At 44.4% G+C, this 20,305-nt stretch overlaps 1 protein-coding gene across 6 annotated transcripts in view; it reads right to left on the bottom strand.

The window, feature by feature from the left end:
* Positions 1–1,530: 1,530 nt before the first annotated feature.
* LOC117651718 overlaps positions 1,531–20,305 on the bottom strand; it is a 28,741-nt gene continuing 9,966 nt past the window's right edge. For 4 of the 6 annotated variants that reach the window (XM_034396015.1, XM_034396014.1, XM_034396017.1 and 1 more), the window contains exons 2-4: positions 6,450–6,608; positions 4,427–4,627; positions 1,531–2,091 (exon numbers count right to left, since the gene is read on the bottom strand). In XM_034396015.1, coding sequence (XP_034251906.1) covers positions 1,570–2,091; positions 4,427–4,627; positions 6,450–6,467 — 741 coding nt within the window. In that variant the 5' untranslated portion in view covers positions 6,468–6,608 and the 3' untranslated portion in view covers positions 1,531–1,569. Of the gene's footprint in view, positions 2,092–4,426; positions 4,628–6,449; positions 6,609–6,684; positions 6,803–20,305 lie in introns of those variants that run through there. The other 2 variants (XM_034396016.1, XM_034396019.1) reach the window with 2 other exon arrangements.

The following is a 20,305-nucleotide window of genomic DNA, read 5'->3' as shown; positions in this document are numbered from 1 at the left end:
AAAAGGGAAAATCTTTGGTTTTTGAAAAATATCAAAATTGAAAAGTTGGTATTTTGCTATCAGTGCCGGAAACTAAAATCTGTCACTTGCGTTTGTTCTTTGGACTTAGACGAACAAAAAAATATGTCGGTCAGGTCAATAACCCAAAAATGGGAAACGCACAGGAATTTTTTTAACAAACACTTAAAAAATTATAAAAAAGCCTGTATCTCAGGAACCGCTTGATATTATAGGATGGGATTTTGGGTGAAATAGTTTATCATCAACAGTAAGATTTTGACAGAAAATAAGAAGTTTTGGACCAGCAGTTTCTGAGATCATTTTTTCACCTGTCCCTGGCCTTAATGAAGATTGACATAGAACAATAAGCATGAATAATGGGTACAGTATTTATGCTTATCTGTAAAATTTTAGTACAATACTAAAATAGTCTCATCTAAGAGCAGAATGAACGGAATCACTTCAACATTTTAAATCATGTAGCATAAAGCTGAACATTGACATCAAGAGAGAAGTGGGTCTATCCCGAAGCACGGACTAACACTAGACAATCAATTCGAACACAATGAAAAGACCGGTTCACTTCAATTCTTTCAAGCGCTCTGTTCGATTAAAAGAAACACAAAGAAATACAGCTCTTTAAGATGTAATAATCACTTAAGTAGGCAGAGAAAAAAAAGGACATATTGAAACTAATTGGATAATTTAATTACCATCTCAGGCAGCGTAGAAGGGACAGGATTGCACAGTATTACGGAGGTACTCGTCTGAACCATGCATTAGTTATTGCTAGGATGAAGTGGGTTACTAGGACTGAAAGCCTGGAAACATCCCTTAGGGCAACTAGCGGATTTGCTTTGCGACGAGTAGCACACCTCAGAGTTCGTGGTTTCTGCCAGACGTTCATGGCAGCCCCACTTGCACCACGGGCAGTGGTTACACATCATCTCGGGGTCATCCGTTTCAATGTAGAGATGCAGACGAGGGTTCCTCATGAGGACATCGTGCACGGCAGGCCTGTGCAGTGTGCCGTGCATGCACGAATCCTCAAGGACGTTCACCTTGAGCGTCGTGAGGCACGGCAGCACAGTGGGGCTGACAGCTTTTAAGAAATCTTGCTCAAGGTCGTCGTCAAACGATGAGTGTCCTCAAAGATGTAAAGGAGGGAAGGAAAGGGGCCACCAGGGTCGTAACGTGTGTTTCCGGCGGTTCCTCATTATCAGCAAGAGCGACTAGTTCTTGAAGATGTTGGGCGGAGGGTGATGTGCTGAGAGCGCGCAGTGGAGCGTCAGGGTCTTCCGCGTAAAGGCACAGCTTGTCGAGAGGAATGCCAGGGTGCCTTCACTCTCATTCCAGGAACGTGACATCACGTTCGTTTGAGCATTGTGTCACGTTCGTTTGAATGTGAACGAGCTGATTTTCGGCCAATTCACACCCAAACGAATGTGACACAATGCCCAAACGAACGTGACAGTTTGTCACGTTCGTTTCAACGTGATGTCACGTTCCTGGAATGAGAGTGTTGGGGGGGGGGGGGACGCAGCGCCCTCCTGGTCGTCACTGCCTCCTTCACGGTAGGTCGATGTGGGCAAGGCCGGGCAAGGCCACCAGCCTCCACAAGCCTTCACACGGCAAACACTTCAAGGAGCGAAGCTGGAGAGCCTGAGCGAGGAGCGACGCGGGGACGTCCTCCAGTCGGTGTAGCTCCACGTGTTGCAGTGTAGCGGCGTGTGTCCGCAGCAGCAGTTCCAGGAAAGGGTCGGCCGAGGGCGAGTCGTAGCGAAGCCTGGTCAGCGAGGGCACCCCGTCGGCCTCGCACCAGTCGCTGGGCAGCGGCCTGCGCGAGTTGTTGGTCACGTCGAGGGTGAGCAGACCACGCATTTCAAAGGCCGCACTCAGCAGCGGCTGCAGCGCGTTGGGGCGCCTGCACTTGATGAGCAGGACGAGCTCCGTGACGCCGCCGACCGCGGAGAGCCTTCGGATCAAACTGTGGGCCAGGATTGCATCTCCCCCGATCCGCACAGTCAGCTCAAGCGCACGGACGACGCACGCAATGTCCGCCAGGAGGAAGGCCGCGGGTCGCAGGGGCACCTGCACGGTAAATTGAAATGGCAGGATGTGCACACGAACTTACTGCGAAGTCTTTTCGTGCATACACTCTCATTCTAGGAACGTGACATCACGTTCAAACGAATGTAACAAAATGTCACGTTCGTTTGGGCATTGTTTCACACCCTTAAAACCTTACGAAGTATTTTGAGCATACATACGTACAAAATAATTTACTTTGTTATATACGAAGAAATAGTTCGTAAATTACAAAGTATTTTCTTTGTAAGCTTATGTATGCTCAAAATACTTCGTTCTAACAAACTGCTTTGCTTTGTAAGGCCTGAAATAGTATGAAAGGTTTTCTCAGTGCACGTTCGTTTAAATGTGAATCGGGCATAAATTAGCTTATTCACACGTTCATACGAATGTGACACAATGTTCAAACGAACGTGACATTGTGTCACATTCGTGTCAACGTGGTGTGACGCTCCTACACTGTCAGAAAATTCCGAAAAAAAAATATGGAAAAATCATGGAGTTTTTCCGAAACTTCTGCATGGAGCTCTCCATAAATGCAAATTCTGGGCTTTCTCCGAAAAGTTTCGGAATTTTGAACAAAAATGCATGCTTCACTATCTCGGAAACACGAAAAAAGGTTTGCAACCAGTTAAAAAATGAAGAAAAAGCGGACCCCTACTTGTTTACCTCAGTTTTTCATAATATTAAGGGAAAGCTACAGGGTATAAGTCAAATGAGCTCGAAGGAGATTGTCCCTTCTTTGACCATTTCAGACTAAAGAATGCTTCAGTGAAGCCCTCTTTAACATATCTGAGAAAAGACATGCATTTTACCTCTCATCAGGACCCAAGTAATGCTCCGAACGAGGGGGTTAACACTCGGGGTTTTGGTGTACAGACTACTCCCTATTACGCGAATTACGGGTATTACAGATGTATTACGCGTATTACAGGTGTATTACGGGTATTACGTGTGTATTACGGGTATTACATGTGTATTACGGGTATTACAAGTGTATTACAGGTGTATTACGGTGCGCATGGAATATCAACGGAACAGTTTCTATGTAAAAAAACGTAACTATTACGGACCCAAAAAGCGCGCCAAACACCTATGATACACGTAATTCACCCGTAATACGCGTAATACAACAGTAATACGCGTAATACACACGTAATACGCGTAATGCACCCGTAATACCCGTAATACACACGTAATACGCGTAATGCACCCGTAATACCCGTAATACGCGTAATATAACCGGAATACACGTGATTCACCCGTAATACACGGAAGAGTGTGGGTGATAATGAAAAATTCTGTACCAATTATCTAGGAGGTCATTGTGGGGAGGTTATTTCACAGGGCCCATTGGGGGTATTACGCGCGTATTACAGGGTATTACAGGGTATTACAGGGTATTACAGGGTATTACAGGGTATTACAGGGTATTACAGGGTATTACAGGGTATTACAGGACAGCTTGTACAGGGTATTACACGAGTGTTTACCCCCTCGGCTCCGAAGCACATCTGTTTAAGCCCTGAGAAAATCTCTCCGAAAAAAGATGGAAAATGAATGGAGTCTCCATGAACGTGATTAGAGGGTTTTTCTCCATAAAATTTCGGAGCTAATTTCTAACAGTGTAGAATGAGAGTGTAGCTTATGCACAAAATTGAGCACACGCGTGTAGTGCTTGACTTCGTGCGCGAAAACGCACAAAAGCTGCATAACTGCACATTTTTATGCTAAGAGGCATTTTTTTTCTTTTTTTAAAAAAGAAGTCCGATTGTGGAACCCGACCGATGACGATTTCCTCTATGCAAGTGCGACGCCCTCGAGAGGAATGCCAGGGTGCCTGGGGGCTTTCTGAGACCACCATGCGAAATACAGGACATTTTGAAAAGGTGATCCATGTTTGGTAACCTTGCCATAACAGTCCAGGGGTTCCAGGAGGAGATATTTTTTGAAATTGACCAAAGTAACATCCACGCACAGAAATTGGTTAGTCTCAATGAGACAAAAAGAAAATGTCAATGCACATCGGAGGCTAAAATACGAAATTAGGAAGTGTTAGGTGAGTATTTTGCACTCAAGGGAAATTTAACACTTTTCAAGCTCAAATAATTAGTTAATTCGCATCCAAGCCCAAGACATGAAGTAACTTTTTTGTTTGTCTTGTCAAGACGAATCTATTACTGTAAGTAAATGATAATTTGGACTGTATCAGAGATTTTAACGAAATCTGTAATCCATCGTATCAGAGAACGCCTGTATCATTTTGGAAACGACCGAAACCACATTCACTTCCTGGCGGTTTCCAAAGACAATCGTTACAAGAACATTTCAATTCTACCTTGAGTCTGCCGATGCATGGGATGAGGGCTGCCGTCGCGGCGCGCAGCACTCCCAGGCTCTCCACGCAGACGGAGCGCCACAGGTGGCGGTGCAGGCAGAGGTCCCTGAGGCGGCGGCACGCCACGCGGCAGGCGAAGAGCGTCCTGGCGGGCAGGAAGGCCAGCACGGCCAGCAGCGCGTCGTCAGGCAAAGACAGCAGCTGCGGGAAGAGGGGCGTCACACTGCAAATCCAAGTGTAGGACAGGTCGACACTTTAAAGCGTAGACCAGTTTGTCCTACGCTTGCAAGTGTCGACCAGTTGTGTCCGACGACTGCATGTGTAGGACACTGTTGGTCCTACGGCAAATTGCACTGAGTTTCCTATTGTGATCCCACACGTCAGCCGTCGGACAGTGTGTGGTCGACACTATTCAAAGCGTCGGACACAACTGGTCGACACTTGCAAGCGTAGGACAAACTAGTCTACGCTTTAAAGTTCGACCTGTCCTACACATGGATTTGCAGTGCAGGATCCTCGCTAACCTCACCGGGCGACTCCATGCCAAAGCAACGAACTCTTGGAAATTCATCTCTTCGATTTGGATGAAACTTTTCCAAGGGGTAGAGGTCAGCATAAAAAAGATCCCATGTCAATTTTCCTCCATCGTTTTGCGGTCTCTCACTCCGTTCGGCTGGCGAAGTTATCCCTTTGGTGACAATCATGATATTTTGTTTATTTTGAAAATTTACCCTAGTTTCTCTCATAGTGAAATAAGGTGTCCAAGCTTATGACAAATTTGTTTTGACGAGACGAATCCGTTGATAAATAGAAAAGTCATTTTGGACCACTGTGAAAATTTACACCATATTTCAGTATGAGAGAAACTAGGGTGAATTTTCAAAATAGTCGAAAATGACTTTTCTGGATATCAACGGATTCGTTTCGACAAGACAAATATATGTGCTCACGTGTCATAAGCTTGGACGCAAACTCAGAAAGTTGGTTCGAGAATTCAAGAAAACAGACCAAAATGATACAGCTTTTCTTATCCAGAAAAAAACTTACGGTGGGCCGACCAAATCCTTTTAGTATTTTCTTTCAATATGTGAGAAGATCCTGTTGGAAAAGTCACATCAAGATCGAAGATGAGCCATTTTAAATACAACTTTTTTTCGAAAAAAAAAAAACGTTAAACGAAGAAAGGGACATGAAACTTCAGCCTATCGTCTCGACTATTCCCATCGTGTTCCCCAGCTCTCTTCGCGTCAAGAACCATTGTCCGAAAAAAGCTAAACACGCTCAGTAAGTACGGAGGAAAATAAAGAAAATATCATGATTCTGACCAAAGTGAAAACTTCGCCATGTTATTACAGCCGAACGAAACCAGCGAAACGCAAAACCCTTTGAGATGGGATCTTTTTATAATGACCCCTAGGTGTTTGTCAGGCCACTTAAGGGGAAACAGCTAGTTTCGTTACATACGACGTGGTATAAGTAAAAATCAGGCGCATAGGCGCACTCTGGGAAAAAATCACAGTAAATCCAGTAGTGATTAGTACAGCTGTCACTGTAGTTCAGAGTACAGGATTTACTGTACTTTTTAACAGGATCTACTGTACTTTGTACAGGATTTACTGTACCACAGGGGGGGGAGTACGGAATATCCTGTACCAGGTACAGTTGATACTGTAGCCAGGCACGGTAAATCCTGTGATCTGAACTACAGTAAATCCCGGCAATAAAATTAACGGGATTCACTGTGGTTTTTTCGTACAGTGCGATATGTTAAAAAAATTAAATGAGGGTTTTGATCCCATAAACTAGCTTCTTTAACTTTCTCTTCAAGAAGCTGTTTCGGTCTTAGTCCAAACCGTATCGGAAAGACAGTAGGTTTCAACCACGCTTAACACACCTACGAGAATAGTGAATTAAGACCCTCTCTCGAGAACAAGTTCTTCAAGGTTCTAAATAAAATGTTAAAACAGTATTTAGTTAAGTGTACAATAACCATCTACACGGTGTAGCGAAAAAATATACTTACATCGGGGCTTGTCTCCATGGTGACGAGCGCAGCTAGCTTCGGTGTACGCAGGGAGCGTCTCTGGCAGAATGCGTGCGTGTGCGGGGCAGAGGACCTCAAGCAGGCGAAGAATCAGCGGGAAGAGAACCGTACAAAAAGCACACGTTTCATGGGTATACCCTGCGGAATCCAACACCAGGTTTATCAGACACTTCTAGCAGGGCCTGTAGTGAAGAACAAGAAGAAGAACACAGACCGGAAACAGTACAAGAAACCGGCATATTTCGGTGAGTTTTGGCAGGTTTACACCGAACAGGGTACTTCGGAGAAAACCTAGACCGGAAGTCATCGACAGATCGGGAGTAACACAACAGCATCGCGCGGCTGTGCTGAGCGGTAGTGGGGGTCGAAATCGGCGGAGTGGGGGTAAAGGCGGCGCGTGCAGCCCCGAGAAGTTCTATGGCTATTCCCATTGCTATTCCTATTGCTATTCCTATTGCGATTGAAGGACCTCGTTGCGAGGCTAGGGATGCTTGATATGAGAAATCTGAAGGCCAGCTTCGTTTTTTGTTGCCTGGGTTGGTCAGCTCGATGCATTGCGGTTCTTGGCAGTTGTTAGTTTTCCTCGTGGAGGGTTAAAGATTGTTCAAATTTTCACTATGTTTTTGTGTCTCAACAACAATGTTTGAGCACTTGTCAGCTTTAAAAATATTTCTGAGAACCAAAAGTTCTTAACGTTTGGAAATGTGAGTTGTGTGGGCAAGGGTATATATTTTTGTAATCACGTTTAAGAAAACAACTCAATAACTCTAGTTCAGTAAATTATTTATTATTTCTGCCTGTGATATTCATTTCAGCTTCGTTGCCCGATAAAATGAAAATGACTACCAAAAAGTCACGTATACACTTGAAAAGTGGCATATGATGGACAGAATTGAAGAATTGACAGAACTGGGAAAGATGTTATTTTTCCTCAATCGAGGGTAAAAGATTACTTCAAAATTTTCAAAAAAATAATTTTTGGTTTTCTCACAAAATGTTTGACAACTTTGGTTCAGAAAATTTATAAAATTTATTGCTGGGGAAGCGAAGCCGTTCTCCAGGGGTTTGGAAATGTGTCTGTTGTGTGGGCAAGGGTATATGTTTTTGTAACACTTTAAAAAACGGCTCGGATAATCTAGTTTCGCAGGGTTATTTATTTTTCTGCCTGTGATATTCATTTCAGCTTCGTTGCCCGATAAAATGAAAATGACTACCAAAAAGTCACGTATACACTTGAAAAGTGGCATATGATGGACAGAATTGAAGAATTGACAGAACTGAAGGAAAAGATCGTATTTATATCCATCATATCGACGTGGTAAATGTTGCAGATTACAATAAAATCCAATAATTTTCAAAAAAAAAAATAATTTAAGAAATTGGTTACATGCTCATGAAATTAGTCTGACTAATAATTGAAAGTAATCACGGAAAAATAAATTATCTGAAATTATAACTCTACCCGTCATGGCAGCTAGAACCCTGAGCGTTCAGAGCCTTCTTTCTCCCGAGATAAATTGACTTAGTTACTTTTAACTGCTCGATAAGGCGTAGTTCAGTGAGTCTTTCTGCATCTATGTCTTTCATTTCTTGGTGGATTTGTAGCCGTAGCACGTGATGGACGTGTGTAGTAACCATCCAGTGAACTATGCAGCCGCGACATGTTGCCATATTCTTCTTCTGTTCTTGTATGAAGGCACTGTAAAAGTGAACAGATTAGTCATACGTAGGATGGAGCTTGATTTCGAGTATAGATGAAAGCCTGTTTGCCACTGAACGCAGGACAAAAGGTATAAAAAAGGAACTTTCTTTCTTTACATCTCCTTTTTTGTTTCTTTAGAGAATTCGTACAAACAAAAAGAGAATCGTTGCAGACACGCAGCGTGTGTCGCGGCGTGTGATCAAGTGCAAATGAGACTGATTGATGTGATTATTCTGTCGATACTCCGCGATCGTACCAACGTCCCTGTGTGTGCGTTCCGCAGGTGCCCTCGCCCTCATCCCTCTTCTTGAGCATCGCTTGCCTGAGGTAGGGTAGCCTTTAGTGCCTTTAGCGCCTGTGACGTAGGCCACCAGCCCGGCCCGCAACACACTGATGTAGAGACAGTGGCCTACCTTGCCCCTGACCTCTCACGGGGTGAGGTAGGCCGCTGTCTGCACACCGGAGTGTTGCGGTCCGGGCTGGTGGCCTACGTCACAGGCGTTGAAGGGAACACAAAAACCGGCAAGAACGGCAACGGCGCTTAAACCGTTCGTTTGTAGCCTAATTGTGGCTACCTTTGTAACCACAAAGAGGCACGTATCGTACCGTGCCGATACACCATGCGCCCGACGCACTACCGACGTGAAGGGTAAAGGGTATTCATGTGCACCCGGGCATACTCCACACGAGCAGCAACACGCCACACGTCCTCGATCAACACGGAGTCTATGCATGTGCAGACCGAAGACTCCGGACATTAATTGGTCACCCCGTGACCACGCAAACGAACACCACTTGACAATGTGGCAAGACAAAACTTTATGATAAATTGGATTTACATATCGATATTGGCAGAACAAACTAAAGGTAGAACTAATTGTTTGCTCAATATCACTCCAGGTGAAGTTTGGCCTTACCTGTTGTAGACGTATGCGTCTTCCTCCGGAACACTGACCCGAGGGAATGCCAGCTTGGCCTCTTCCCTTTCGACCCACATTTGAAGGGCCTTGGTGTTCTGCTTCAGTTGAATATATTTCTTTCGAGTATTGTGAAAATCGAGAAACTTTTGGGTGATTGCATCCGCTAAGGGTGTCGTAAGCCCCTTGGCTAGGAGGATTGCCCTTATCTCATCGTGACTCCGGTCCATGCAGGCTTTTCGAAACGCAAGGTAGTCTCTAAAAAAACAATAACATGGAAATTATTATTTATATTGCTGTGATGCTGGTTTCCTGGCGCCCCCCGACCCACGAGCCGAGTGCCCGAACAAACCTAGCCCAGCCGAGGCCGTCGCGGAACCGACAATAGGCGGCACTCCAGCGCCCCGGCCCCAGGCCAGGCGCGGATCCAGGGGGGGATGGGGGGGGATGGGGGCGTCGCCCCCCCAGGCGGTGAAGCCGCCTGAAAGGTAGGCAAAAAGTCGCACATTAACCCTGTAGGTAGGCAACTTTCGCGACATCGCCCCCCCCCTGAACCCGTCCCTGGATCCGCCCTTGCCCGGCCCCGGCCGCCAAAGCACTGCGGACCGCGACACGAGGAGTACTCGCGTGCATGACTGTTCAACCAATAAACCACCTAAGTTCCCAGTTGCCTACCTTGACACAACAATATCACACATCCGTTCTCCAGGCTACGAAGAATTCGACCAACTAACAGTTTTTCTGGCAGTGTACCCCGATTCCGAATGAAACGAAAACGAAAAAAAATTGGCGCACATAAAATGTAAGGAATAAAATCAACAAACTTGACGTCGTTCTGGTCACTCGGCGTGTTAGCGACCCATGGATTTTCGCCACTCGGATCAAACGCAGTTAACGCACAGTCCACATTCTCGACTTACTCAAATTCGCAATTCTCCATCTTTCACTTAAGAGCTCGGCAGTCTCGTTCGTGCTCGTCAGCTCGTCAACAGTGGACTGATGGGCTTTCTGCGATGCAACAGCTGAAATAGCAATAGCAATGAAACAGCAATAGCAATGCCAGCAATGATTTGTTGAGTAGCAATGACAGCAATAGCAATGACATAACTATGACCAGCCCTAGCTTGCCGCGTGGGCCAGAGGTAGGAGGGTTGCAAAGGCAGTTGTGGTCTCATCACGGTCGGTGAAGGTTGTCTGTGTACTAAATATCGTCATCTCAATCAAGTGCACTATGTCTTGGGAAAACAACAGGGCCGATTACTACGCCATGATCGCGGCATTCCCAGAAAGTGCAGTGACAAAGATTGGGCTGAGGAATTTTGTGGACTGGACGGTGGAGGTGGCGGCAACGGCTGAGAAAGCCAGAAGGCTTAATCACAAGCTCTCAGATGCGCTCTACAGAGGCATAGGCCGTCCGCAGGACATAAACTTCTCTGGTAAGTACTCTTTGTTTCATTCGTCTTCTTCGATGGGGACGGCGGGGTGCTTTGAGTTTCGGGCGGCTGTCCACCCTGGCGCACAGTGGGCCAGAAACCGGTGGAGGCGGCCAAAATTCGAAACGCGTTTAGAGCAGGGGTCTCAGAGTGAGCATAGCGGGCCGCATAGAGAGAGAGAAAGGCAAAGAAGAGAGATAGGAGATGAAATGAGTGAGGCGGCGAAGGTGTGACACGCCGGACTCGACCCAGCCGCACGGCAGCGGCGACGACGGCGACCCAGCGCTGCGCTGCCTCGGCCGCACGGGCTGACTTTCTGTCCTTGTTCCTCCCACGTGGCCGTGTGAGTGCGAGAGAGATGCCGGCCGTTTGACAGCTGGGCGACGAGGCGCGCCGCCGCCAGCCCAGCCGCCGCCGGCCGCAGGGCCGCCCGCCTCAGGGGAGGTGTGAAATCAGTGAGCCATCCGCCATACCATAGGCGTGCCTACCCAACGCGTCCCCACCATCACGTCACCCTGCCCCGCCTCACACCCGCAGAGCTGCCGTAGCCTGCCGCAGGCCTGCCGTACCCCCGCCAGCCCCGCCTCACCCCGCGCTTGGGGGAGAGCGACATCCTCCACCTTGCGGGGACTGAGGGGGCTGGTGCGGGTGTAGTAGGATAGAGCGCTATAGCACCGCCTATAGGCTGGACCTGTGTGTCGCAGATAGCCGATTGCTTTGGGAGGGGAAGGTGATCTGAAGGGGGTTGCAACCCTGGAGATTTTCAAACAATATTTCAATTTGTCAAAACATAGTTTTCTTTTTTAAACATTTTCTCCCTGTGATATTCTAAGATGATATCTGTTTCCGTTTCATTTCTAAATAAATATTTCTTTCTATATTTTTAAAAAAAATGAACATTTAAAATGCATTTGAATATTTTTCTGGAACTTGGTATGGGGTCCTGTGACTGGCATCTCAGAATGTCCCTGTAAAATGTGAGATTAATCCAGCAAGCGGCGTGCCCAGGAAGCTACGCAAGAGTTTGGAAAAGGGAGTTTACGCAGACCAAAATGGAATGCTGAGTGTACAGAGTACATCAACTTGTGTTATCCTGTCTGCAAAGTCTATTCCTACTTTTAACAACTTGAAGATCATCACCTAAAACAGAAGTGAATAAAAAAAATCGAGGGTTGCAACCTCTTTAATCTATCTTTAAGACAATTGTGGTGGATAAGGTCTCAGAGAGATCAGAGAGAACAGTTTCTAGTGGTGACCAGGACAAGACTGACTTTATTCAAGCACCCACTTCTGAAACTGACAAGGAGGGCACCACTAGGCATGTTGACAGCCAGACAGCCAGACGCTCACAACAATAATAACTTTTTTTATTCAGGTGTCTTCGACGGTGTTCAGTCCAACACCTGGATGGAGGCTGTGGCGGCCTCGAAGGGCCAATTGTTGGGGGCATTGGCCTCGCAGAATGCAGCTGAATTTGTAGAAAACCTCGCTGGAACCATGGAGCAGAGGTACAGGCAGCTGGAGGGCAACTGGCAGTGGTACCAGTGTCTGATGAAGCTAGGTAAGTGTTATTGCATGTTTATGAAAATTTTGATGGTGACACCTTCATTCTTTTATTTTAGGGAGATGTATGTCATTATACTGCCAACAGACACAACATTTTATTTTCTGTGGCATGTTTTCCAGTGTCTTTATATAATTTTTTGTCATGCTTTGGGGCTAGATATTCATGGCAAAATACTTGTTCTAAGATCTAAAGAGTAAATTTATTTTTGTAAAGCAGGTCCTTACATCCACCTGCTCAAATTCTGTCAAAATTTAGTGGACAGGTTGCCTCCCTATGTGGGAATCTTAAACCTAAATTTCTGACCGATAAAAAATATATTTAGAATTTTCATGCAACAAGAAGGATATTGTTACTTTTGTAAACTCTCTCACAAGGACAAATCTGTCAATTATTTATGCTGGGCCTACTTAATTTTGTTACAGTTGCAGAAGAATAAGGACTTCTCCGCACAATGGCACTGATTTTTGTGGAACCTATGTGTACAGAGTCATTGCTGACAAATAAGAAGCAACGTCTTAACGTTAAGACACTTTAAATTTCATAAGACAATGACATTTGCTTTTTCTTCCTTTTTAGTTAGTTTTTTCTCCTTCTATATATTTTAGTACACAGTTTTGTGCAATAATTTTCACTCATTTGCATGCTATGTGGAAAGAGTGTTTTGTGAAGGTATTTCTTTGTTTTTGTGAAAATAACTTAGTGTAGTTATTGAAATGATAAGGTTTTATAAACATGTATAAATGTTACTTGTATAATATAATCATTGAATGAAAAGGTGAATACCGTTTCAGAGAAATTCTGAATTTTTAATCATTAGCAATTGTGTATCTTTCATATCGGTTTTATAAACATGTACAAATGTTACTTGTATCATAAAATCATTGAATGAAAAGGTAAAACCGTTTCAGAGAAATTCTGAATTTTTAATCATTAGCAATTGTGTATCTTTCATACATTGACATAAACAAAATTGTTATCTTAACATTTGATCTTATGAGTTTTATTCATCCCTAAGACAGCAAACCACCTTAACCATGCAGAAAATTCTCAGATGTCTAAACAAATCCTGAATGAAAAGGAGTAATTTTTTTTTAACTCAACCAGTTCCAAACCCTTGATCTTACAGATTTTGCTTACATTTTTGTTTGCCTCTTTTTAAGGAAAATTATTTTTTGGCCTTTAACGAAAAAAACAAAACAAAACAATGTAAACACCAGCACAACAGACCAAGAGTGGTACATGGACCTGAAGTTTGACAAAATAGAGAAGCAATTTATCAGTATTGCCAATTGTGACTCGTCACCAGTAGCCAGAGAGGGGTGGTGCGGAAAATAAAAACTATTTTAGCTCACACTACTGGTGCGATTTGTATTTAATCTATTGCATACACCACCTTGGGGTGCGAATAGATAAGAGAAGATTCGGCGCACCATCTGGTGTGGGCCTCGCTGGTTTTTCAAATTTTATTATGTTTAGTGTGGTGTATATGTGATGTACATTTGTCTAGTAATCGGGGGAGAAAAATCCTCGTTCATCGGACGACCAAACATTGAGGAAAAAGTAAAACAAGAAACAAATAAAAAATCAAAGGCAATTTATTGTACTCCTATTGGCAAACTCTCACCCAGCCCCTCACATATCACACTATTCTCAGGTATCACAATGAATTGTACCAAAGAAACGAAAATTGCCAGAAAAAAAAACAGGTACACATTGAAAATTGCTAATCAGTCAGAACAACAACAATCTCATAAAAATACTTGAAGCTACCACCTCAAGACACACAATTAAAAAGATACTTAAAAATTTCTATCCTACAATAGTTTGGATCAAAATTGCACATTTGACCATCAAGGTTCAATACTTGTAAAGCAAATGATTATCCAAAATAGATTCTTACACAATAGAGATACAACGCTTTTCCCAAGAGGCGGTCTGAGAAAAACATGGTGATTGAATCTAAAAAATTACAGTCAAGTACTTTAAAAAGTATACCCACTAAAACAACAACAATCTCAGTATTCAGAACTTCTTGACTTCCGGTCTTAATGCTCTAGATTCATTTTGCTCTTTTGCTGTAGACAACAATCTCATAAAAATACTTGAAGCTATACCACCTCAAGAAACACAATTAAAATGGTACTTCTATCCTACAATAGTTTGTATCAAAATTGCACATTTAACCATCAAGGTTCAATACTTGTAAAGCAAATGATTATCCAAAATAGATTCTTACACAATAGAGATACAACGCTTTTCCCAAGAGGCGGTCTGAGAAAACCCGGCCCCTCACATATCACACTATTCTCAGGTATCAAATGAATTGTACCAAAGAAACGAAAATTGCCAGAAAAAAACAGGTACACATTGAAAATTGCTAATCAGTCACAACAACAACAATCTCATAAAAATACTTGAAGCTACCACCTTTAGACACACAATTAAAAAGATACTTAAAAATTTCTATCCTACAATAGTTTGTATCAAAATTGCACATTTGACCATCAAGGTTCAATACTTGTAAAGCAAATGATTATCCAAAATAGATTCTTACACAATAGAGATACAACGCTTTTCCCAAGAGGCGGTCTGAGAAAAACATGGTGATGGAATCTAAAAAATTACAGTCAAGTACTTAAAAAAAGTATACCCACTAAAACAACAACAATCTCAGTATTCAGAACTTCTTTTTGACTTCCGGTCTTAATGCTCTAGATTCATCTTGTTCTTTTGCTGTGGAGACAAGTTGAAACACAAGTTTAAATAAAGAAAATTGAAATTACTAAAATGTACTGTTCTGATGCTACTTACACTCAGGTTTTGGAAAGTGCAATGGACACATGTACGCAGCCCCAGACACAGCAATGGCTGCAGGAGAAAGAAAAGTAGTTTCAACAATGCTATTAACATATAGTAAAAAGGATTTTAAACAAATGAAACAAATGGTCTATACCTCTTGAGTCACCCACACACAGCATGTGCATCCACTCCCTGCAAAGTTCACACAAGAGCATTGTAGCAGTCACGCATCTTGGCAATCTGCAGGAGCGGGAGGCCCCACAATTGGTGGAAGTGGCTTTGTACAGCTCATTTTGGAAACATTAGAGCAATGAAATCGTGGGCCTTAAATCCACCTTCCCACTTTTGAACTTGGGCAAAGATAAACTTAGCCACGGCCTGTCTATGTCAGGGGGATTTCTGTCATAATCATTATACTGGCCATCTACATATTCTTTTTGTTCATCAGTAGTAAAGGTCCTAAAAATAAGAAGAAAATTTTCTGATGAAGGGGGGAAAACCATTTAGTCAATGACACATTAAACATTTCTGCAAGCACCAACCTCTGGTTTGCGGCATTTGCCTTTGAAGAGCAAATTAACCTAACCTAACCTAGCTAATTCAAGCATTTAACATCAAAAACTACTTAAATTCTTGTTTTTATACGGGTCTGTTACAAATCACCCCAAATGCCTGTTACGCAAGAAATCCGTCCCTAACTATCACTGGACAAAGTAAAAGCAACTTATGGCACGTGTTTACATTGTAAAGGGGTCACGCTTCAAGGCCCCAACGGTACTTCGATGGTGATTCATACCTGGGGAGCCTCAGACAGAAACTTCCTAGAACTCAAAATAAAAGATTTTGCCTGTTTGCCGAAATTTCGGTGTACGTTGGACTATTTCAGACGCCCTCCAAAACTATACCTGAGCACCGATCACATCCGCTTCGATTGTTCAAAGACCCTCTACTTGAAGTGAAAGAGTGGCCATACTCAGATTTTCCTCTGCTCCCTCCACTTAAATTAATAAACGCATTTGTTACGAATCGCCCCTGTTACAAATCGCCCCATACTCCCTTACCGGCGCCACAAGCGCAAAGTGCTTTAGGAAATTCTCTATTCCCTCTCGGGCTCGGCCCGAACATCTTTGCACCGCCACCCCCGCCGCCGCTTCGGCGCAGTGAGGGGCAAGGGCCGCAAGGCCCTCAGGCATCCACAAGTCGCGCGGACGCCGGCCACACCCCGGAGCACCCCCACACTGAGAAAACAAACGCGGCCAATTCCGCACGTGTGGTGCGGACAGGGACTTTGACCACGTTTGGTGACGCGGCCGAGGTCAGTCTCGTCGCCGCATCACCAAACGCGGAATCCGCCACGTTTGCGCCATGTTAAAGGATAGGGCCTCGATAAGATTGACCACGTTTGCGCTCCGAATTGCGATGACCGCATCACGAAACGTGGTCAAATCTTAACAAAATTTGACCACACCACCTCGTGCGGAATTGGCCACGTTTGTTTTCTCAGTGCAGGCTCACAGCAGCCAAGGCGCCTCTAGCTCCTCAGCCAGTGGCGGGTCAGGTACCACGTACCGGTTCGGTCGCCCTGGCACGGCTTTGTACAAGCCTCGATACCTCATGTCTCCGGAGGAAAAATTAGCGCACGATGTCGACCGCTCCGCCCGCCGAGAAAGGCAGAGAGCCCGCGAAGAGCATCGCCACACGGCGACACCGCGGCACCCTCAGCCAGAGCAATCTACAGGGCAAGGGCCCTATGACCGCCCGCCCGCAAACAAGCAAAAACGCACGGACGTGGACCTCAATGTCTGGGCTTATCCAAAATGTCCAAAACGTACTGCCACAAAACTGACACCTGCATCCTCGACGTTGCGAACCGAACTAAACCGAACCACTGGAGAAATGTTTTCGTATGCGGTACGTGTTGCGGCCGTGGGATGGCGCCACTGTCGCATCACGGGGGACCGCCTAACCTCGCCGATACCAAGGCCGAAGGTAAATTCCAACTTTTCCGTCGAAAATCAAAAGTGGAATTTCGCGTCTTTTCGGGTCTAAACATGATAAGTGCCTAAAATAATGCATTTCTTAAGGTTTCAAAAGATTGTTGGCCTGAAATTAACGATTCAGTACTAGGCGAGGGGTCGGCAACTTCCCTTGGCCGTGTACGAGGGAGTATACGTATATTACCAGTTATATAGGTAATATATGTGTAATACAAGGTAGGTTTACGCCAGACCGCGTCTTGTCGTAACAGGCTTCGCGATGTCTCGCTGCCTGTTCCTCCAATCCGCGCCTGGCGTACCTACCTTGGCCTGCGGCGCTAGCCTGCCTTCGGCAGGCATTCGCTTGTCCATCGTCGGTTACTTCTACCTTGTTGCATGCTGGGGGCTCCAGACAGAGCGCTGCATTTGTTGGTTCGGAAGAACCGTCGAGAGGTTCCGAGAGATGCCGCAGAGCAGCAGCACCATCGGTGTCGCACTCGGGCGCACTCGGGTGGATTCGGCTACTTTTTAAAATTGTTAACAGAAATGCGCAGACGTCTTCGAATTAAGTGGTGTCGTTCGACCCAACTAAGGTTTTGGCCCGACTGACGGTCCGAGTGGGTGCGTCTTCTCAGGGACCGCGAAAAAGGAGACGAAATGCCGAACGGGTCTTCGGTTCGCCCGGTTCGACCCGAACCGAACTGTCTTCGGTTCGGGTCGAACCGAACTGGTGCTCAAGCCGAAGGCATCATTGGGTTGGCCGAACCAACCAATGCAGCGCTCTGGCTCCAGACCCCCCTTCATTCTAAGATAGAGTTGCTTCATCTACAGATAACACGATCTTGACCCTTGTAACTGCTTAACTTGTCGAGGCGGGGGGGCTCTCCCCCCCCCCCCCGACCCCCCCTCCTTCAAGACAGAGGTGACCAGCCTGCAGAAAACTCGATTTTTCGCCATTTTTTTTTTTTTCGGCTATAAAAACTGATCCAGTTGAGAGGATAGTGAAATTTTGCGTGTGCCGAGCCAAGGACTACCAAAAAAGTGTGCAAAATCTCATTGAGATCGGCTGAGCCGTTCAGGAGGAGTAGTGCGGACACACCAGACAAAAACAGACAGACGACAGACCGACAGACAGGAAAAACTTTTCAACCCCACTGGAGTAACGGGCTTCGCTATCGCTAGCCAATTTTTGGCTGAGCGATAGCGAAGCCTGTTACTCCAGGGGGGTTTGAAAATTTTTTCATGTCTGTGTGTGGGTGTGGTGGTCTGTGTGTCCGCACTACTCCGCCTAAACGGCTCTGCCGATTCTGCTGAGATTTCGCAGGGTTTGGGCATACCCTTTGGGTCGCCACACCCCAAAAATTCAGCTTTCTATCTAAACCCATTCGGTCATATTAGCCAAAAAACACTTTAAAAACGGCAGGAAAAAGACAACTTTTTTGGAACTTTCAACTTTTTGTCAAGTTCAATGTCGTTTTAAATGTTTTTGAGGCTGCTGATGACGAAAATAGAACCCATTCAGACCTCCGACCGAAAGTTTAGCCCCATTAGTGAAGATTTTGATGACCAAATGCACTTTTTGAGGGGATCACGCCCATTTCCACGGTCTGCCAAGGAAGGCAGCCTGCCGAAGGCAGGTTAGCGCCGCAGGCCAAGGTAGGTGTATACGCCAGGCGTGGATGGTCGAAACTGGCGCAGCATCGCGAAGCCTGATACGACAAGACACAGTCTGGCGTACACCTACCTTGTATTTGAGTCTTTTGCTTGTGTATGCAACGTGTGTATTGTTTATCAAAGTTCCAATTTTATCACTGGTTTATAGTGATGTCTCTTTCCCGTTTGCTTCTGTTTACATGAAGTAAATTTCTAAGACTTGATTAAGTTTCTATTGCCTGGTATAAATTTATTCTTTGAGTTCTACTAACTAGTTCATTCCAATAGAGGGACGCCTCTCACTTATTTATTTATTTTAAGGTTTTGTTTTCCGCTAAATTAAATGGATCAAAGTTAGTTATGCCAAAGTGTCGATACCCTTTGACGTGTCGTTTTGATTTGTGGGTTGTCGTTTTGGTAAGTGCTCTATGTTGATGTAAAGTGAGTGTTAAAATGTATTGTTTATTGTGACCGTTTTGTTGTTGTGATTAAAATTGCAGCTATGGTTGGTTTGTTGTAAGTAGGTTTCAATCATACTGTTTGTACAAATTTTATTGCAAATCATATCCGCTTGGTTTCTTAAATGATCTTTATTCAGTGAAAATTCTAAAGCTATATAGTTTTACCAGTTCTACTCTCTTAAGTGCGTTTAATTACAAAACCTTATCTCTATTTAAAATTCATTGTTGTTAATTAACTTTAAGTAACTTTGTTTGCTGTGTAAACGTCTTCAATTAAATGCTGTGCTTTTGTATTTCTTGACATGTTGTTGCTTAATAGTCTTGCTCAAATGGTTAATTATTTTTCATAGTTTAATTCCATGTTATCAATTTCGAAGTATATTCACTTCCAGTATTTGTAACCCGTTGCCTTGCCATCAACTTATTTTGCTATTAAACCACTGTCTAAATGTAAATTTCTCTGGTGTTCTGCTTTATGCTTATTTCAACCAACTCTAATTATTTGTGTGGCTTCAAGAAGGGAGAGACAGAAGAAGAACGCTGGCCTACTCCACACCCCATCTTGATTTGTAGGTCCTCCCCGTTTCTTCGAAACATTGAACCATGACAATATCGCCTATTTGAGTCTGACTACGGAGCACCATTAGACTTTTTTCGCCTTTTAAAGACGAATCGATTGATATAAGTTGCAGTCAAATCGGAGTACTTAAAAAATAGCCATTTTTTATCGGTTGGGATCCAACCAATCTGGAAGTGTTCGAGGAGTGATTTTGCAAAGTACTCCGATTTTTGAACTTACATTGATCCATTCATCTTGAAAAGGCGAAAAAAAGTATTTTGGTGCTCTTGAAGTCAAACTCAAAATGGCGATACTGTGGGCCAAAAACTGCGAAAAGACAAACGGAAATGCACTTTTTATTGTTTCCCATGGGCCAAACCCAGAACCAATATGGAAGGTGGACCACCATAGGACCTTCCATAAAAAATATCAAAAAAATTCGGATGCATTTTTTGGGTATTTGCGGAAAACGACTTTTTTGGCCATACCTCCCGAAACAAGTGACTTGTGAAGTGGCTCTCGGAGCCTTTTTTCAGTACCATGGAAAGAAAGGAAATCCACCTGGCAGCACTGTGCGAAAAAACTACAGTGAATCCCGTTAATTTTTTTTTTGCCGGGATTTACTGCAGTTCAGAACACAGGATTTGCTGTGCCTGCCTGCAGTATTTGCAGTACCTGGTACTGGATATACCGTACTCCACTCCTGCGGTAGTAAATCCCGTACAAAGTACAGTAGATCCTGTAAAAAAAGTGCAGTAAATCCTGTAC

Source organism: Thrips palmi, unplaced genomic scaffold (genome assembly GCF_012932325.1).
Source record: "Thrips palmi isolate BJ-2018 unplaced genomic scaffold, TpBJ-2018v1 HiC_scaffold_6, whole genome shotgun sequence".
Taxonomy (NCBI): Eukaryota; Metazoa; Arthropoda; class Insecta; order Thysanoptera; family Thripidae; genus Thrips; species Thrips palmi.
Note: the sequence above shows the minus strand (reverse complement) of the source record. Positions and strands in the feature narration are given on the sequence as shown.